Source organism: Mustela erminea, chromosome 15 (assembly GCF_009829155.1).
Source record: "Mustela erminea isolate mMusErm1 chromosome 15, mMusErm1.Pri, whole genome shotgun sequence".
Taxonomy (NCBI): Eukaryota; Metazoa; Chordata; class Mammalia; order Carnivora; family Mustelidae; genus Mustela; species Mustela erminea.
The window spans coordinates 3,663,418-3,680,473 of record NC_045628.1 but is presented as its reverse complement, the minus strand read 5'-3'; the positions used below and the strand labels follow the sequence as shown (position 1 = coordinate 3,680,473).

Sequence of the window (17,056 nt, the reverse complement as noted above, 5' to 3'; positions counted from 1 at the left end):
AATACTAACACTGGGTAGCTTAGGCAGCAGACGCTTATTTTTCACAGTTCTGGAGACTTGAAGTACAAGGTCAAGGTGCCAGCTGTTAAGGTTTCTGATGAACGTCCCCTTCCTGGCTGCTTTCTCCTGGTGTCCTCGCGTGGGGGTTGAGCGGGGGAGGGAACAGAGAGGAAGGAACTGTCCGGTGTCTCTCAGAAGTGTGCCAATCCGATGGGATCAGGGACCCACCCCTATGACCTTCTCTAACCTTCATTGCCTCAAGACCCCATGTCCAAAGAGTCACATTGAGAGCCTCCACACATGAATTTGGAGGAAAGCAGCTTAGTCTGCTGTAGTAGGCAAATTAAATGTTAGTAAGATGGAAAGCCAAGTTCTTTCTTAACTTTCTCAAGGGTCCTATGAACTTCCTATAACCTTAAATGCATATTACTGAGTGAAAGAAGCTGGTCTGAAAAGGGTGTACAGCGTATGATTCTAGTAATTGACATTCCGGGAAAGGCCTAACCATGGGGACCGTACAAGATCACAGGCTGCCTGGGCCGGTGTGGGGAGGGGTGGACAGCTGGAGTCCAGGGGGTGTCGGGGCACTGAAACTGCCCTGTATGATTTTACAGAGATGGGTGTGTGTCATTCCACGTGTGTATAAAACCCCAGAATGTACAACACCCAGAGTGAGCCCCGATGTACCCCATGGACTTGGGGTGATGGTGACGTGTCCGTGGAGGTGCAGCTGTAACAAATGTCATCATTCTGGTGGAGAGTGTTGATGCTGGAGAAGGCTGTGCACGCGTGGGGACAGGGGTGCGTGGAAAATCTCTGTCCCTCTCAGCTTTGCTGTGAATCTAAAACTGCTCTGAAAACTCAAGATATTAGGGGTGCCTGGGTGGTCCAGTTGGTTAAGCGTTCAGCTCTTGGTTTCGGTTCAGGTCATGACCCCTGGGTCCTGAGACGGAGCCCTTCATGGGGCTCTGTGCTCAGTGGGGAGTTTGCTTGAGATTCTCTCTCTCCCTCTGCCCCTCCCCCCAATCACACCACATGTTCTCTCTCTCTCCCTCCCAAATAAATAAAATCTTTAATTAATTAATTAATTAAAATCTTTAAAAAAGAGAGGACACTCACAACATGATACCAGGTTTAACCCTTATAGAATGGCCTTTCTGATTTTAATGTAAACTCTTTGTAATTATACAATTTATAGTTGCATCCTAGACCTTAAAGGCAGTTGCAGTCATGTTCAGTTTTTCAGGTTTTGTGTTTTTCAGGTTTTGTGTTCGTACATTATCGATGGAACATTCACGTGTTCTCATTGCCCTCTGTGGGCACCATGGGCCTCTCTCCTTGGCCGTGAGGTGCGTCGGTGATTCTCTCCCAAGGAAGACCAACATTATCCACTGACTGAGTTATACTTTAAAAGTGTTTTAGAAAAGACTCATCAAAACAAGAACATTCTGATGAACATCTTAGGGAGAAGTACATAATGGAGACATTTTTGTAAAAAATTGAAACAAAACCCACAGAATCTCTCCTTCCAGATTTTTATAAAATGTAGGTTTTATCAAATGGTTACTGTGTGGGCGCCTGGGTGGCTCAGTGGGTTAGGCCGCTGCCTTCGACTCGGGTCATGATCTCAGGGTCCTGGGATCGAGTCCCGCATCGGGCTCCCTGCTCAGCAGAGAGCCTGCTTCCCTCTCTCTCTCTCTGCCTGCCTCTCTGCCTACTTGTGATCTCTCTCTGTCAAATAAGTGAATAAAATCTTTAAAAAAAAAAAAAAAAATGGTTACTGTGTGAGTGAGTATTTCAAGGCTTGATTTAAACTTTTGGGTTTCGATAATCACCAAAATGAACACATAATATCTCTGAGAAGACAGAAATTTTCTTCAAGTTGCCTAAAAGTGCAAGACATTCTTCCTTTGATTTCCTTTCCACTCTTCCTTCCCCCCTTTTCTCCTCCCCCTGCATTCTCCCTTCGCGCTAATTGTCTGACTTCTTTTCCCCCTCCCTTAACTTCCTTCCTTTGTGACTATATTTCTTTAAATTTCGTTCACGCTTGAAATTCCAATTTTTTTGCCACTGAGTGAAGGCACATTAGCCTGCGAGTTCAGAGAAAGGCAGGTGATTTGGTTACGTCTGCTGCTGAAAGTCTATGACTCAGGGGTTCCTTGACCTCATCAGCTTCATCTGTGAAATGGGTACATGGTATAGGTCTCACAGGGTTGCTAGGAAGCTGACAGAAATGAGGGCTTATCATACATTTACCAAGAACAGAGTAAAATGCAGTAAGATGTATTTATATTTTCATTGTTATTGATATAGACTGACTGTACGGTAGCTTTAGCCAGAATGGCTGAATTTAACTGCTCTTGATGTAATTCCAATCAACGCACCCACAGAGTTTATTTTCATCAATGCAAGTGTAGGTGACTTCAAACACTAATAATACAGAATTATACTTTATGTGAACATTGCAGTGCTTAAACATGCATTCGCCTGCATTGTCTTAATCCTCAAAATACCACTGTGGGCGAGTTATTATCCCTCTTCATCTCTTGACTTATATTCAATTTACAGATTAAGTTGTTTTTTTTTTTTTAAGGAGTTGTTTATTCATCTGGGAGAGAGGGTGCATATGCATGTGTGCAAGCAGGGGAGGGGCAGAAGAGCAGCTCCCCGCCGAGTACAGAGTCCCCTGTACAGGGCCTTGTCCCACGACCCTGAGATCATGACCTGAGCCAAAACCAAGAGTGGGTTGCCTATCCGACTGAGCCACCTAGGCGCCCCATAAATTACAAAATGGCCAAACTTCAGAACTCTAAGCAAATGGCTGAGAATCACAAGTGTTTCTTTTACTCTGGATCCTGTTCTGTGTTGGGGGCACGGCAGGAGAGCCCGTGGACCTGTGATGGTTGTATGAACAGGAGAGGGGGTTCCCGGCTGCATGTGTGGTACAAGGGTTTTGAAGATTGGTGAGAATTCTCTTTCTGTGGTCCACAGACTCACCTATCTCCATGCATATGAAAGTATAAATCCTTGGCATGTCAAAGCACCAGTAAGTGAAAGGACCTGGTAGGTTTTACTGTGGTGGAAACATCTAACAGGATAACAAGAGCAGGAGGGAGTAGTTAAAATGCTGTCTAGCCATGGTGATGAGCTTAAGTTTTGGAAAACTTAGTATTTGTCAGATTATTACCTTATTCTCTGCTAGGACCACCCGGGTCAGCTAGTTTTTTCCCTGACTTCCTCTTTCCCCTTAATTCATGAATATTCGGTTCTTTCCTCTCCTCAAGATACTCTGGCTTTTCTCCCATTTGTCAGACCACCGCTTTTATCTGCCAGACGTGTGGTCTCTGCGCACAGACTGCTCATCTCCCAGAGGGAAAAGCCCCAAACAAACAAAACAGTAAAGGGAACGGCTCTCCGTACGGTGTGGACAAGGGGAGACCAGGAACTGGGGAAGTCAGAATATTCCCAAACGTTAAGCTCCCTTTGGATCTCGAAACATTTCTCTAAGTGTTTCTCTGAAGTTTGTCCCAACTTTCTGTCCTGAACTATATCTAATTTATATTCTAGATATCTCCTCTTACAGAGATAGACAGAGAAACGTATTTCCATAGAAATCATAGTGGTCAGTCCTAGAGGGGGGATGTTAATCCTTTTTATGTATTTACCCCATCTCTGTTTTGCCTTCTGTTGTCTTTGTTAGGTGGATGTGGGCAGTAGACATTACGGAGTCTACGACTAGAGCATAGAGATACTCAGAGGTGTCTTTTTCTTTTCCTCTCCACTTGCTAGCAGGTGTCCCTGGGCTTCTGAATCTTTACGCGCGGACGGTTTTTGCGGATGGTGCTATGTACGAGTTGGGGTCTGTTCTGTTTTCACACGGCTCTCACACGACGTGTCACATTTCCTTAGTGCACACAGACGAGGGTGTCTTCACATGTTGGCTGTCAGTTTCACAGTTTCCCTAACCCACGGAACAGTTGTGACCCTGTGGCTGGAAATCCTTAAGAACCCCAACGAGATGTCTGCAAAAACTCTTCCGGGCTTGTCGGAACGAATGCCGACTTCTGTTAGTACTCTCCATGCTTTTTCTAAACAGAACCCCAGAAATTTGCATTGAGCTGGTTAGAGCTGTGGTTATAAAAGGAAGTTTATTATCGAAGAAATGTAATCCATTTCTTCTAGAGAAAAAAATCTTGCTCTTAATTTGTCTCTTTTTTGTGATGCTTTGGGAGGGGAATATGTATTCTACCTTGATGAAGCCTCTTGTCTTATTTTTGCATTGTTCAAAGCTATTGCAATCCACTGTTGGCTTGTACTATATCATGAACATGCATGAACGTGTATATATATGTGTACTAACATGGATGTATAATATGCATAGATATACATATGCACATCTGTATCTGTTTTCTGGGGTGCATATCTGTGTGCAAGGAGGTGTATACATTTTTGTATGTTCAGGAAATGCTTGCAGAGACACTGGAAAAAAAGATATATACATCCGTCTCTCAATTGATAATGAAAATTTCCTTTTATGTCTCTCTCTCTATAAAGACTTCAGCCAGTAGGTTTTTAATTCCTTAGAAATACATCCTTTCCCTTTGGTACTTATTTTCTGAATGACTTTCCTGTCTAAGGACACACACTTGCATCTGTGATCCCAGGTACGATGCAGTTGCATCAGTGTAAGTAGAGCTTCGACCTCCTCTGCGGGTCTGAGTCGGAAACGCCGCTAACCCCCACCCACGCGAGCCTGGCAGCTCCTCGCCCAGCTGTCCCAGCAGCCGCCCTGCCTGTCTTCCCGTGCGCCTCTCTCCCCCTCCGCTGCCACCGGCCCTATTTCCTCCAGCTCTACCGCTCACGGGACCTCATGGCCCTTACGGCTTTCTCCCCTCTCCCTGCGCGCCTTCTCCTCGAGCCCGCGGGCTGGCCTCGCAGCCTTAGGCCCAGGCGCAGCTTTGCTGTGACCTCATGGGAGACGACTTCTCAGACCCCCAGCGAGAGGGCACTCTCACTCTTCAGAGCACCCTCCAGTTCTCCCCCTACACTTTTCGTGACTGTAGTTTCTTACTTACGTCCTTACTTCTCCCCGAGCAGACTGTAACGAGTGTAAGACCTCAGCGCTCTGCTCCTTCTCTGGTCTCCACTCTAGCACGTGCCTGGCAAAGAGCCCGTGAGCAAGAAGCGGACCTGCCAAGGACTGAATATGTTGTCGGATTATCCGTCGTTGGCTAGACTTCCTCCACTGTTCCCCGACGGGGATTGTCCCAGCTTCTCCTTCTGACCTAGCTGCTGTGTGACCCAGGGAAACTGTGCAGCCTCTCTGGCTTTAAGTTCTGCATCTCCTGGTTAAGGAGGTCGGAACTATATCCATAAATTTCAAAATTTTTTAAATTACTACTTCAGAGCAGATCCTTTCCCAAAAAAGGGATCTGTGAATGTGAAATCTGGGTTTTAGAGTGGATGAGAGCTGAGGGTGTCCGCTGAGAGCTGCGGACCCTGGCCAGGGTCGTCGGCAGATGCCCACCTCCTCCTTTCTCCAAAGGCAGTGCTCAGGGAAGTTGGCAGCAAGTTTCCCTCTGGTGCGCACGACCCTCTGCATCTGTCTGTCTAGGTAACGACACTGCACACTTATCTACGGAGCAGACACTTGCCAGGCCTCCACGCAGACTCACCCTCACGGCCTCCCGCGAGGGACACACCATCATCTTTTATATCATAAGCGATGACGGAAAGTGACTTAGTAACGTTGGGGAAGAGAAAGGCTCAGGGCCCCCCATCCGGGGAGATACGCCACTGAGATTTTTTTTTTTTTTAAGATTATTTATTTATTTATTTGACAGGCAGAGACCACAAGTAGGCAGAGAGGCAGGCAGAGAGAGAGGAAGAAGCAGGCTCCCTGCTGAGCAGAGAGCCCGACGCGGGGCTCGATCCCAGGACGCTGGGATCATGACCTGAGCTGAAGGCAACGGCTTTAACCCACTGAGCCACCCAGGCGCCCCAATGCCACTGAGATTTACACACAGTCATCCCTATTAGTACAAAAAGAATTGGTGCCTGAGACACGCTTCTGTAGCATTTTTTTTAAGTGAGAAAGCTCAGTTCGGTGTGTAAGTTTTTTTATCCAGATCAGCGTGACTGATGGAAAACGCAGCACAGAACGCTGCCTGGGTGGAGGGGACTGCTGGTCACTCCCCCCGAGGCATCCTGGGCCTACCGGACTCTTTTTTTTTTTTTTTTTTAAAGATTTTATTTATTTATTTATTTGTTAGAAATCACAAGTAGGCAGAGAGGTAGGCCGAGAGAGGGGAAAGCAGACTCCCTGCTGAGCAGAGAGCCTGATGCAGGGCTGGATCCCAGGACCCTGAGATCCTGATTGGAGTCAAAGGCAGAGGCTTAACCCACTGAGCCACCCAGATGCCCCTACGAGACTCTTAAGTAGAGCTAATTGTTTAGTGTGGAAAAAAGAACAACTCATACCCACGATCCCAGGACTGATTCTGACCAGCAGGGAGAGTATCAGAAGAGGCGGGACGTTCTGACTTCCATTTTTATCAGCCCCGAGTACCAACTTTCAGATTCTACTCTTGACTAGTTAAGTGAATATTTCTGACAGTATTGAAGTCTTCCAGCTATGCCTGTGGCTAATTAAAATGCCCTAGTCAGCTAATGTTAATGAGACTATGTGCTATGCTCCATACAGGTTAATTCTGAACCATATGTTGAGGCCTATTTCTTTAAAATGTGCAAAAGCAAAGAAAATGAACTCGGGGTGTTGGCTGAGTGTATGCACGGCATGGGGAGAAGAGAGGCTTTTTCTTGACCTTTATGCAGTCTGCAGTACTTTACAAATTGATTTTTTATATGTTTATTTTACTTCTGCCATAGTCTTTTATTATTTTTTATATTTAAATTTTATTTTATTTTTTCAATGTTCCAAGATACATTGTTTATGCACCACACCCAGTGCTCCATGCAATACGTGCCCTCCGTAATACCCACCAGCAGACTCACCCAACGCCTGACCACCCCTCTCCTCCAAAACCCTCAGATTGTTTTTCAGAGTCCACGTCTCTCATGGTTCATCTCCCCCTCCGATTTCCCTCAACTCCCTTCTCCTCTCCATCTCCCCATGTCCTCCATGTTATTTGTTATGCTCCACAAATAAGTGAAACCACATGATAATTGACTCTCTCTGCTTGACTTATTTCACTCAGCATAATCTCTTCCAGTCCCGTCCATGTTGCTACAAAAGTTGGGTATTCGTCCTTTCTGATGGAGGCAAAATACTCCATAGTGTATATGGACCACATCTTCCTTATCCATTCATCCATTGAAGGGCATCTTGGCTCTTTCTACTGTTTGGTAACTGTGTCCATTGCTCTATGAACATTGGGGTACAAACTAATTTTTAATACACAAACAACTTTCTCTTAGAATATGGTGTTTGCCACTTAAACCCAAATGGTGATATTTCCCATACCAGAGCCCATTGGGTTATACCCTTCTAACTGGGAGACATGACAAACCACTCTTCTGATCACCTGAGATTCCCAGGAAAGAATCTGAGGTTCCACTGTGAGTACATTAGGATTAGAGGAAGCCTAGGAGCGCACAGACTTGAATTTATGAACTCCTGAGAAAGATTCCATTTTGCGAATCTGTCACTCACAGCAGAAAGATCACCCTACACTTAGATTTTTTTTTTAAAGTTCTGTATCTGTCAATGCTATAAACACTTAGCTGATAAACAGTAATATTTAAGTCCAAATTCTTTAACAGTGATACATACGAGGATAAGATATGTAGTGCAAACACAATACAAAAGGGGAATGTTGATACGGAATACAGACATGAACGTAATGATACAGAATAAGCTTGTTGTTGCTAAAAATTCACCATGGACACGGATGAACTCACCGAGGCGTGGATAAGAGTGTTCTTCGTCTTTGGCTCCTCTGTGTTTGACAAAAGAAAACCAAGGCTGTCCTCACAGATCAAGGGTCTGCTTTGCACAACCTACCTTGTATAGGTAAAATTAAACATGGTCCATTCTGAACTTGCAAATTATAGGTTTTTGCCCAATTAAATCATCCAAATTCATCTTTTTTAGTTGAAATATTTGGCAGTTTTATAACTCTATCACAGGGAATCATGTTTTTCTTTATGACAGAATTATCTGACTCTCACAGCTACTTTCATTGTAGGAGTCATGTAGAGAAGAATAAAAATCCCGAGCCAAAATTCTAGAGTCTTTCAAAATCTGGCCTCCTCCCCCATGTGTGCGGAAGCTACATTCCAGGCTCACCGGCTCCTTCAGCATGCCAACAACAGTAATAGGAGAAGTTCTGCTTTAGCTTTGGAAACACTGCAGACACGTGAGCTTTTCAGCTGCCGGGCGTAGCGGACGCAGAGCAGCTCAGAGCTGTCTACGTTTCGAGTGGGGACTAGGAAAGTCAACGTGCTGGAATGGTTCTGGCAGACTGATGCCTTTGCAGGACAGAAGACGGCACTGGGGGTTTTGGGGTTAGCGTGTGTGCGAGCACTCGTGCACGGTCGTGGGCACAGGACAGAAATTGTCATCTGAAGACATCTCTCTGTGGCTTTGAAATTTTTTTGTTCCTTCTTCTAAGTGAACCATCTCGTTTTTTTTTTTTTTTTTTAAAGATTTTTATTTATTTGACAGACAGAGACCACAAGTAGGCAGAGAGGCAAGCAGAGAGAGAAAGAGAGAGAGGAAGGAGGAAGCAGGCTCCCTGGCCAGCAGAGAGCTCGATGCGGGACTCGATCCCAGGACCCTGAGATCATGACCTGAGCTGAAGGCAGAGACTTCACCCACTGAGCCACCCAGGCAGCCCACCATCTCGTTTTTTAATAATGGTTTCAAACTCACGTGGTCTCTAAGCGTTTGACATGTAATAGGAAATGGAACATCCAACTGTGAAGAGAGTTGATTGGAAAGCAATTAGAATTGATCTTTTTGTTTGTCTTCCCAGGTCAAGCTGATGCCCCCCGCTCCCAGCGATGACTTGGCGACACTCAGTGAGCTGAACGACGGCACCCTGCTTTACGAGATTCAGAAGCGCTTTGGGAACAATCAGATATACGTAAGTGCCCTTGAGCCGGCCTTGGGTGCTGCTTTGTCTTGCTGCCGATGTCCCCGCTCTGTGCTGCCGACGTCACAAGGAGAGGGCTTACCATTGTTTCTGGTCTTGCTGATAGCGTAAGGTTGATTTCTCAGCGTTCAGCTTCATTCTGATTCAGTTCTAAAGCAAGTTCAGCAAAGAACCAAATTTCAGAGCTGTTAAGTGAAAGTTAATACCCTGTGGGCTGATGGCTTTCCTGTTGTCGAGGTTGCTGTGGAAGATCTTGCTAGAAACAGGAGGATCTGCAAGTCACTTCTAAAACGGCTGTTTGTTTCCTGTGCTTTACTTAGCCTGCTGGATCTGGAGAGCGAGAGGGCACTGGGCTGGGAGGGTGCTGTCTCTATGTGCGTGAAAGGAGTCTGTCGTCCCTTTAAGTTATCAGGAAATGCTTTGTTTGTCAAGTAAATAATCTATACACCAAACTCTGATAGCAGGATACGAATGTATGACTCAGATGACAAATAACCCAGAGAATCAATCTGCTGTGCTTCTAGCCCCGCTTTATATGTGTCATTTCATCCGACATGCAGAACAATTTAGACACCGTGTCGTCTCGGTCCCCATCTCTGTCGGTCGGTCCGTCTCCCTCTGCTTGATTTTGTGATATTCAGCTGAAAGCAATTCAATCAGAACGTCTGTAGAGAAATCTGATGATGCCCATATGTGCTAATTCTTTTTGATAACACTCTTTCCCCCCCCAAGTCTACTGAGAAATTGATTAAGTAATTTTCATGTAAATGCTAAGTCTGAGATTTGCTTATAAGTAATAAATCGTCAGGTGCTGATTAGCCTATGAAAATTCAGTGCAGCATCTTAATGCTTGGATAAATTGCCTGCCACCGTAAATACACTTAGAATTAAACGCTTCTATCAAAATGAACGGGATTGAGTCCTTGGCATAAAGTGGTGAAAGCTGATGACTCCGCTCTCTGGGACGGCCCCGTTATTTGTGTGTTAGTTTTATTCCGTCTTCTCACCTTTGCCAGCGTGGTGCAGATCCTTCTCCTGTACGTGCTTCTCCTCCTCCCTACCTTCCAACCGAGTTACCAGAGGCCATTGCTTGAATTGTGTTGTGTTTCTTGATTTCCTTCGTGCTTCTCCAGTGCCTCTGTCTCCCCAACGTCCACGTGACCTACCCTCACCCCGGTGGTCGCCGTCCTCATCAAGGCCTTCGCCATCTCTTCTCAACAGCCTCCTGACCTGCCGAGGAGACCTTGTTCCCTTTCAGTCTGATCTCACCAGGAGCTGGAGTCATTCTTATCATGAACAAATGTGATCTTGACACTCCCAGTCTTAGAGCATCTCTGTGGCGTGTCACTTCCCACGGGAAGATGGCCGCAATCTTCATACACGATCTGGGCCCCAGATACAAGCTGATGCTCTCAGCCCCCGGGCGACAGCCCTTCTGCCTGTGTCAGGATTTTCCTTGGGCTGTTTTTCATCCCCCTAAGCTTTTCTCTCTACCCCATGGAATAAACACTTAGCTTTATAAACTCCCACTGGAGTTCTTCAATCTTTAAGTAAACCTCCCCAGCCCTTTCTGATGAAGTCACAGAGGATCTTCTCAGGGCTCGTGATGATCTCCCTCACTGGTGATTTGATGGTGTCCGGTGCTGTGCTAGACGCTGGGATCCATCCATACTGGGTTTGCTCCCTGGGAGGCCTGCTCAAGCACTTTCCAATCTCAAGGGACAAGTACTTCCGATCTGTTTATCAGAATCACGGCTCCAACTCCTCCCCACACTGGGCCATCTTCTTAGGTCATTTCTGCCCACTGGGTTTCTCTTTCTTTCCGGATCCTGCTTTGCTAAAGTTCACATCAAATGCACATTTGCCGCTGCAGGAGACATGCTTTTCCTCTCCCACACCTGAAATATGGAAGAGCTTAATCGTCTCAGATCAATTTTGGGATGAGTGCTCTAAGCCAGGTTATTTGAACTCGCCTTTAATGGATAGACAAGCCACTTAAACATTATTGATTGAATAATAACAAGTGATTCTTAAAGTGTAACCTGTGGACCATTGGAAGTATGAACTTTTTATTACCATTCTGCTGTGAGAGTAAGCATTTAGAACCTCTTATGACAAGTTGATGGTTTCGTTGCTGTCTGTTGAGTCTAATAAGAATCCAGGTTTGCATTTTGTGGGTCTTTGTCTTTTTCAATGCCATGTTTACAGGAATTCACTTTTATCACATTTTACAAAAGTATCAGTTCATGATGCACTGGAAACAGAAGTGTTCCTTCCCACAAATACGAAAACACTGGTTTCAGTGGCTGTTGTGTTCAGAGGTGGTCTGCGGACCTCCACACCCACTCCCCCGACACGCCCCTCCCCGGCCCTCTTACTCTTCTCCCAAGTTCAGGCTGAAGTGCCTGGTTCGAGTGTCGGGACTGATCCCTCTTTGGTGTCCCACATCTGACTCTCCTGCAAACCTTAGCAGCCCTCCTTTCAGAACGTACACAGAGGGGCCCTCCACTGCTGCCATCGCCCATCAGGGCCAACATAACACGTGTCTGCTAAAGTAATGTCTAACCGGCATTTTCATCTCTTCTTGCTGTAATCTGACTAGTTATAAGATGATCTTTCGAGAAGGTCGGTAAGTCGCCTTCCCTTTCCTCCCCTTTCCCTTTCTCTTTCCTTGCCAAAACCCAGGAGCAAACATAACTTGCCCTTTTTTCTAAGTACATATATATTATTTCATTTGGATGTCAGATTGCAAAGGTTCCACATAGCCCGTAGCAGAAGGATGAGCCCAAACCATCCAACAAAATGAATTGTAAGAATTGAGACGTTTGCTTGCTAAATAATGCAGAGAATAAAGGCATTTCTTTCTCTGAATAATCACTGTCACATAGGACAGCGGAAATAGAATACACAATCAAGTTTCTTTTGGATGGCAGATAAACGTGAAGGTAATATTCTCTTTGTAACCACAACTGGTAGGACTCAACACTCATAAAGAAAGAAACCCCCCAAATAAACACAGGCTCCTGTTACATCTGGTTAGCTAGGTAGGCAGCTTGGCTCGGCTGAGCCACTTACTAACTGAACATTCCCCTCCAGGGGCCCCACTGGGGTTTAGTAGGTCTTTTTTGTAGGGGCAGCTCAGGAGGCTAAAGTTGACCAGCTTGTGTCAGAAGCTGAAGTATCTCTCAGTAGGAGGCTATTTGAAATTAGGAGGACAGATGCATTTCCCCCCAGATGACACTGCCCCCTAGCCTGGAATCTGCCATATACAATCCCTATGGTGCCAATTCCCTGTCATTCCACTCACGCTTATAGACCCTGGGGAGCTCTTAACATGTGTGAGCTAGTAACAGTAAAACAGCGATAGTTTAGAAAGATGAGGAAAAGGAAATCTGTAGTTTTCTAAATTAAAAAAAAATTCTTCCTCTGCAAAACATTTACAACATTACCTTTCATCAAAGCAGCCTCTTGAGAATATGGCATAAACCTGTATAAACTCGTATGTTAGGAGTCCATTGTTAACACGCAGATCACACTTTTCTAGACTATTTTTTGTTGTTGTTCATCACAAAATACATTTGCAAAGACAGTCTCAGATTCCTTCATTAATTAGATCAAAATAGAAATTATATCTCAATAGAAAAGTGCAATTTAGAAGCATATTTGGGTGCGTATTTGGAAGCTCCTCATTTTTCCTTCCTTAGCAGATTTCTCCTTTCTCCCTCAGTCTACTTTTTTTCTTCATTTTTCTGAGTAATTTTCAGATACTTCACTACAAAGGTTCCCATTTGGTTCAATCATTTTACTTTTCTTTTCTCCTTTACTTGGCTATAGAATCCTGGCCAGTCCTTCCATTGAAGTCAATGTTGTCTTGAATCACAACATGTAAAGAGTCACACACCACTCAGGAGTGTATAGCTTCATGAATTTTCATTTGGTGAACATGCCTAGGTAACCAGCAGCTTCATAAAGAAATGGAATAGTAAGAAGCCCCTTCCTCAGTTTACCCTACCCATCACAAAAGATTTTGGCATATATAGGTACAGATTCGTTTTGTTTCTTTTTGTTGTTGTTGTTGTTGTTTCTGGACTTCATATAAAAGGACTCACCCAGTGTGTTTTCTTTTGTGTCTGCTTGCTTGCTTGCTTGCTTGCTTGCTTTCTTTCTTTCTTTCTTTCTTTCTTTCTTTCTTTCTTTTTAAGGATTTTATTCATTTATATGAGAGAGAGCACAAACGAGAGAGCAGGAGACGGAGAGGGAGAAGCAGACTCCCCACTGAGCAGGGAACCCGATGCGGGGCTCGATCCCAGGACCCTGAGATTATGACCTGAGCTGAAGGCAGTCGTTTAACCCACTGAGCCACCCAGGCACCCTTGCCCACTTTGATTCGTTGTTGTGTTTCTGATAACCGTCTATCCTATTCCTTGCAGCAATCGCTGATTTTTACTCCTCTAAAATCAGCCGCTGTGTGGATATATGCTCATTTATTTATTTACTCTACAGTGGAAGAACACTGGAGTTGTCTCCACTGTTTGGTGATTGAATTCTGCTGTTACAATTACGTGAATTTTGGGGGTGATACTGTTATAAACCATCTTGGTCCCTTTTTGGCAACATGTGTACACAAATATTTCCATGAGACAGCATACAGCTATTTTCGTGGGGCGTGAACCGAGCCTTGGAACGCCAGCGTTGCAGGTACCTCCAGCCTGAGTAAATACAATGAAACACTTCCTCATAGTGGATGCACTCCCACCACAGACCTTGGTCTTAATGTTTCCCCGTGTAGACTCCCACTGCGGCATTGCCATGGCGTCTCTGTGGTTGGTGACCAGATGACCCTGGCAAGTGGGTCTGTCTTCCATTGTATGGATTCGTTTGTGCCTAAACCAGTACTGAGCTATCTTAATCACTAAAGCAGATAATAAATCTTGATCTAGAGAAGTCCTCTATATATCATGGAGGGTTAATATCCCTCCTTTCTCTGGGACATTTAAAAATTTTCGGTGTAGAAGTCTTGACCTTTTATATTAGATCTGTTTCTAGGCCTCTTTCAAACTCTGACGCTATAAGAAATGTTATCTTCTTACTGAAAATAACAAGCAAATTTCATTTTTTTATGGTGTATTGCAAATATAGGGATATAATTTCATTGGGAAATTCATGTTTTTTCTGCCCAATTTACTAAGTTCATATGTAAATATTAATTTAAATGGAGATTCTTTTGGATGCTCTGCATATACCGCATATGGTATATAATGACTTTTATTTTTCTCTTAAATCTTGACAGTTTCCTTACTCTTGTTTTATTTCACGGGATGGCCCTCTTAATAAAAAGATGATGGGAGGTAACAATAAGCTAAGATAGGCATCCCTATCTCATTTTGGATCTCAGGGAAGAGCTTTCGATGTTTTATCATTAAACAAGTGGTTCACAGTAGCTCTGCGAACATAGGTGTGGTTAAATTTCATTAGATTGAGGCAGTTCTTTATATTTATAGTTTTCAAAATTATTATTTTTAATTAGTAAGCACTGAATGCTATGAAAAGTTTTTTGACTATTGAGTCTATTTTGAGATGATCATATGGCTTTTTTTCTTCACTTTTTAGTATTATAAATTACAAGAGCTGACTTACTAATATGAAGCCAACCTTATGTTACTAGAACAAATCCGAGCTGGTTGAAGCAGATTATCTGTTGAATGTATTACTGGATTTAATTTGCCAATAGTTTGTCAGGGTTTTTGCATGTACTTTATGGAAGAGAAGTGCCTGTAATCTTCCTTTCTTTCAATATACTACTTTGGTGTTTTCTCTACTGTTATTTTCTGGAGCAATGTATATTTGCTCATTTTGCTTTTTTGTTCATGAATGTTGGGAAGAATTCACCAGTGAAGTTTAAATTTTCTTTGTGGAAAGGTTTTTAGACATAGATTCAAATTTCTTTTACAGAAAAAAAAGTAACTAGTCAGATGTTCTGTATCTTATTGTGTTGGTTTGGTAAGATGATGATTGTCGTCCACATTATCTAAATATCCATCATGGCTAAAATGGGATTCCCAGTATCTCTTCAGCTGTTTTCATGTCTGTGTTGTCTGTAGCAATGTCATATTTAGGATACCAGTAGTTTGTGCATTTTGTCTTGTTTTCTCAATCTTGTTAGGGTACTCAACATTTTATTACACTATTCAAAAGACCACCTTTTGACTTTCGTTTCTAGTCCATTAATTTCTGCTGTTATACTGATTTTATTTCTTTATATTTTGATGTAATTTGATGAGCTCTTCAAAAAGTATACTTAGATCATAATTACCAGCCTTCCTTCTTTTTTAACATTATAAATAACATATCAGATAATCATTTCTATACTAAGTATATCTTTGGTTGCATCTCACAAATTAGGATATGTTATAATCAAAATATCTTCTCATTTGCATTGCAGCTCATTTTTTGCCTCGTAGGTTATTTGCAGATGCATCATAGAATTCCCAAACATTTGGTGATTTTCTAGATATCCATTATTATAATTCTGGCATGATCAGAGATCCTACCCTATGTGGTTCATGTCCTTTACATGTAATGAAACTGACCTGTGTTCAATTTCAAAGAATGTATATTCTGCAATTGTTTGGTAACAGTGTTGTATATGAGTCAATGAATCACTTGGTAATTATTTATTTCAAAATTGTATCTGCTTATTCCATGAGCTACTAAGAAAAAAATTGTTTAAAATTCCCTCTGTCATTGTGAATTAATCTTTCTCCTTACAGCTGTTTTTGCTTCATATATTTTGTGCTTGAGTCTCATAGAAATTTTAAATGCTATATCTTCCTGGTTGATTTAATGTTTTACCATTGTGAAATGCTCATTTATATCCCTTTTATTGTGTGTGTGTGTGAATTGAGTGTTGCTAAACCACATTTGTCCTGTTCTTATTGTTTGCAGGTGTACTCTGCTTTACCTTTCATTTGCAGATTTTCTTAATCTATAGAGAGTACTTCAATCTAGTTCATAATCTTCATCCTTAAGAACATTTAGTAGCTTTACATTTGATGTAATTTCTGATTTGGGGGAATTTAAATCTATTATTTAATCCCTGATTTCTATTTATTCCATCTGTTTTTTGTGCTTTTATATCTCATTCCTTGTCCTTTTTTAAATTAGAAAGTATTTTTATTTGCTTCCTGTGCTTTATTCATTTTTCACTTGTGCATCTTCTTTTTTTTTTTTTTTTTTTTTTTTTTTTTTTTAAAGATTTTATTTATTTATTTGACAGAGAGAAATCACAAGTAGTCGGAGAGGCAGGCAGAGAGAGAGAGGGAAGCAGGCTCCCTGCTGAGCAGAGAGCCCGATGCGGGACTCGATCCCAGGACCCTGAGATCATGACCTGAGCCGAAGGCAGCGGCTTAACCCACTGAGCCACCCAGGCGCCCTCACTTGTGCATCTTCTGTAGCAGCATAGAACTCATTACCACATTTATTTCCTTCAGTATATTTTGCCACATGTTTTAATTTTATATTTTTTATTCAGTCTGATTCTCACAAAACCCCTTTAAGAAAAGCAATTCTTAGAATCCTGTCATTTCACTTGTTACATGTTTAATGAATCAAGCATATACGTTTTACTTTATTTCAATTTGACTTTTCTATTTCTTTATTTACAAACTTTATTTACAAACTTTTAAAATAGCTCACAAAATGTTGAAGTATGGCCTTTATTTATTTTCTATATTATGTACAGTGATTTTAAAGTTATATCACTTTTAATTTTAAGTGTTCTCTTTATACAGTCCCCCAACTATTTCTATCCTTTTCTTTTAACAGACTTTTATTGGAGATATCCTCTTGCTTGTCAACCCATTCAAAGAGCTTCCAATTTATTCCACAATGGTGAGTATGAAATTTAAAATATCATTTAAAAATGTGGAATGATGCTCACC

The 17,056-nt window shown here is 42.7% G+C and overlaps 1 protein-coding gene across 5 annotated transcripts in view; it reads left to right on the top strand.

Annotated features, from left to right (window-relative positions):
* Positions 1-17,056, top strand: part of MYO16 (myosin XVI) — a 584,648-nt gene that overhangs the window by 275,584 nt on the left and 292,008 nt on the right. For all 5 annotated transcript variants that reach the window (XM_032314881.1, XM_032314880.1, XM_032314879.1 and 2 more), the window contains exons 11-12: positions 8,997-9,107; positions 16,941-17,006. In XM_032314881.1, the coding sequence (XP_032170772.1) occupies positions 8,997-9,107; positions 16,941-17,006 (177 nt within the window). The remainder of the gene's footprint in view (positions 1-8,996; positions 9,108-16,940; positions 17,007-17,056) is intronic.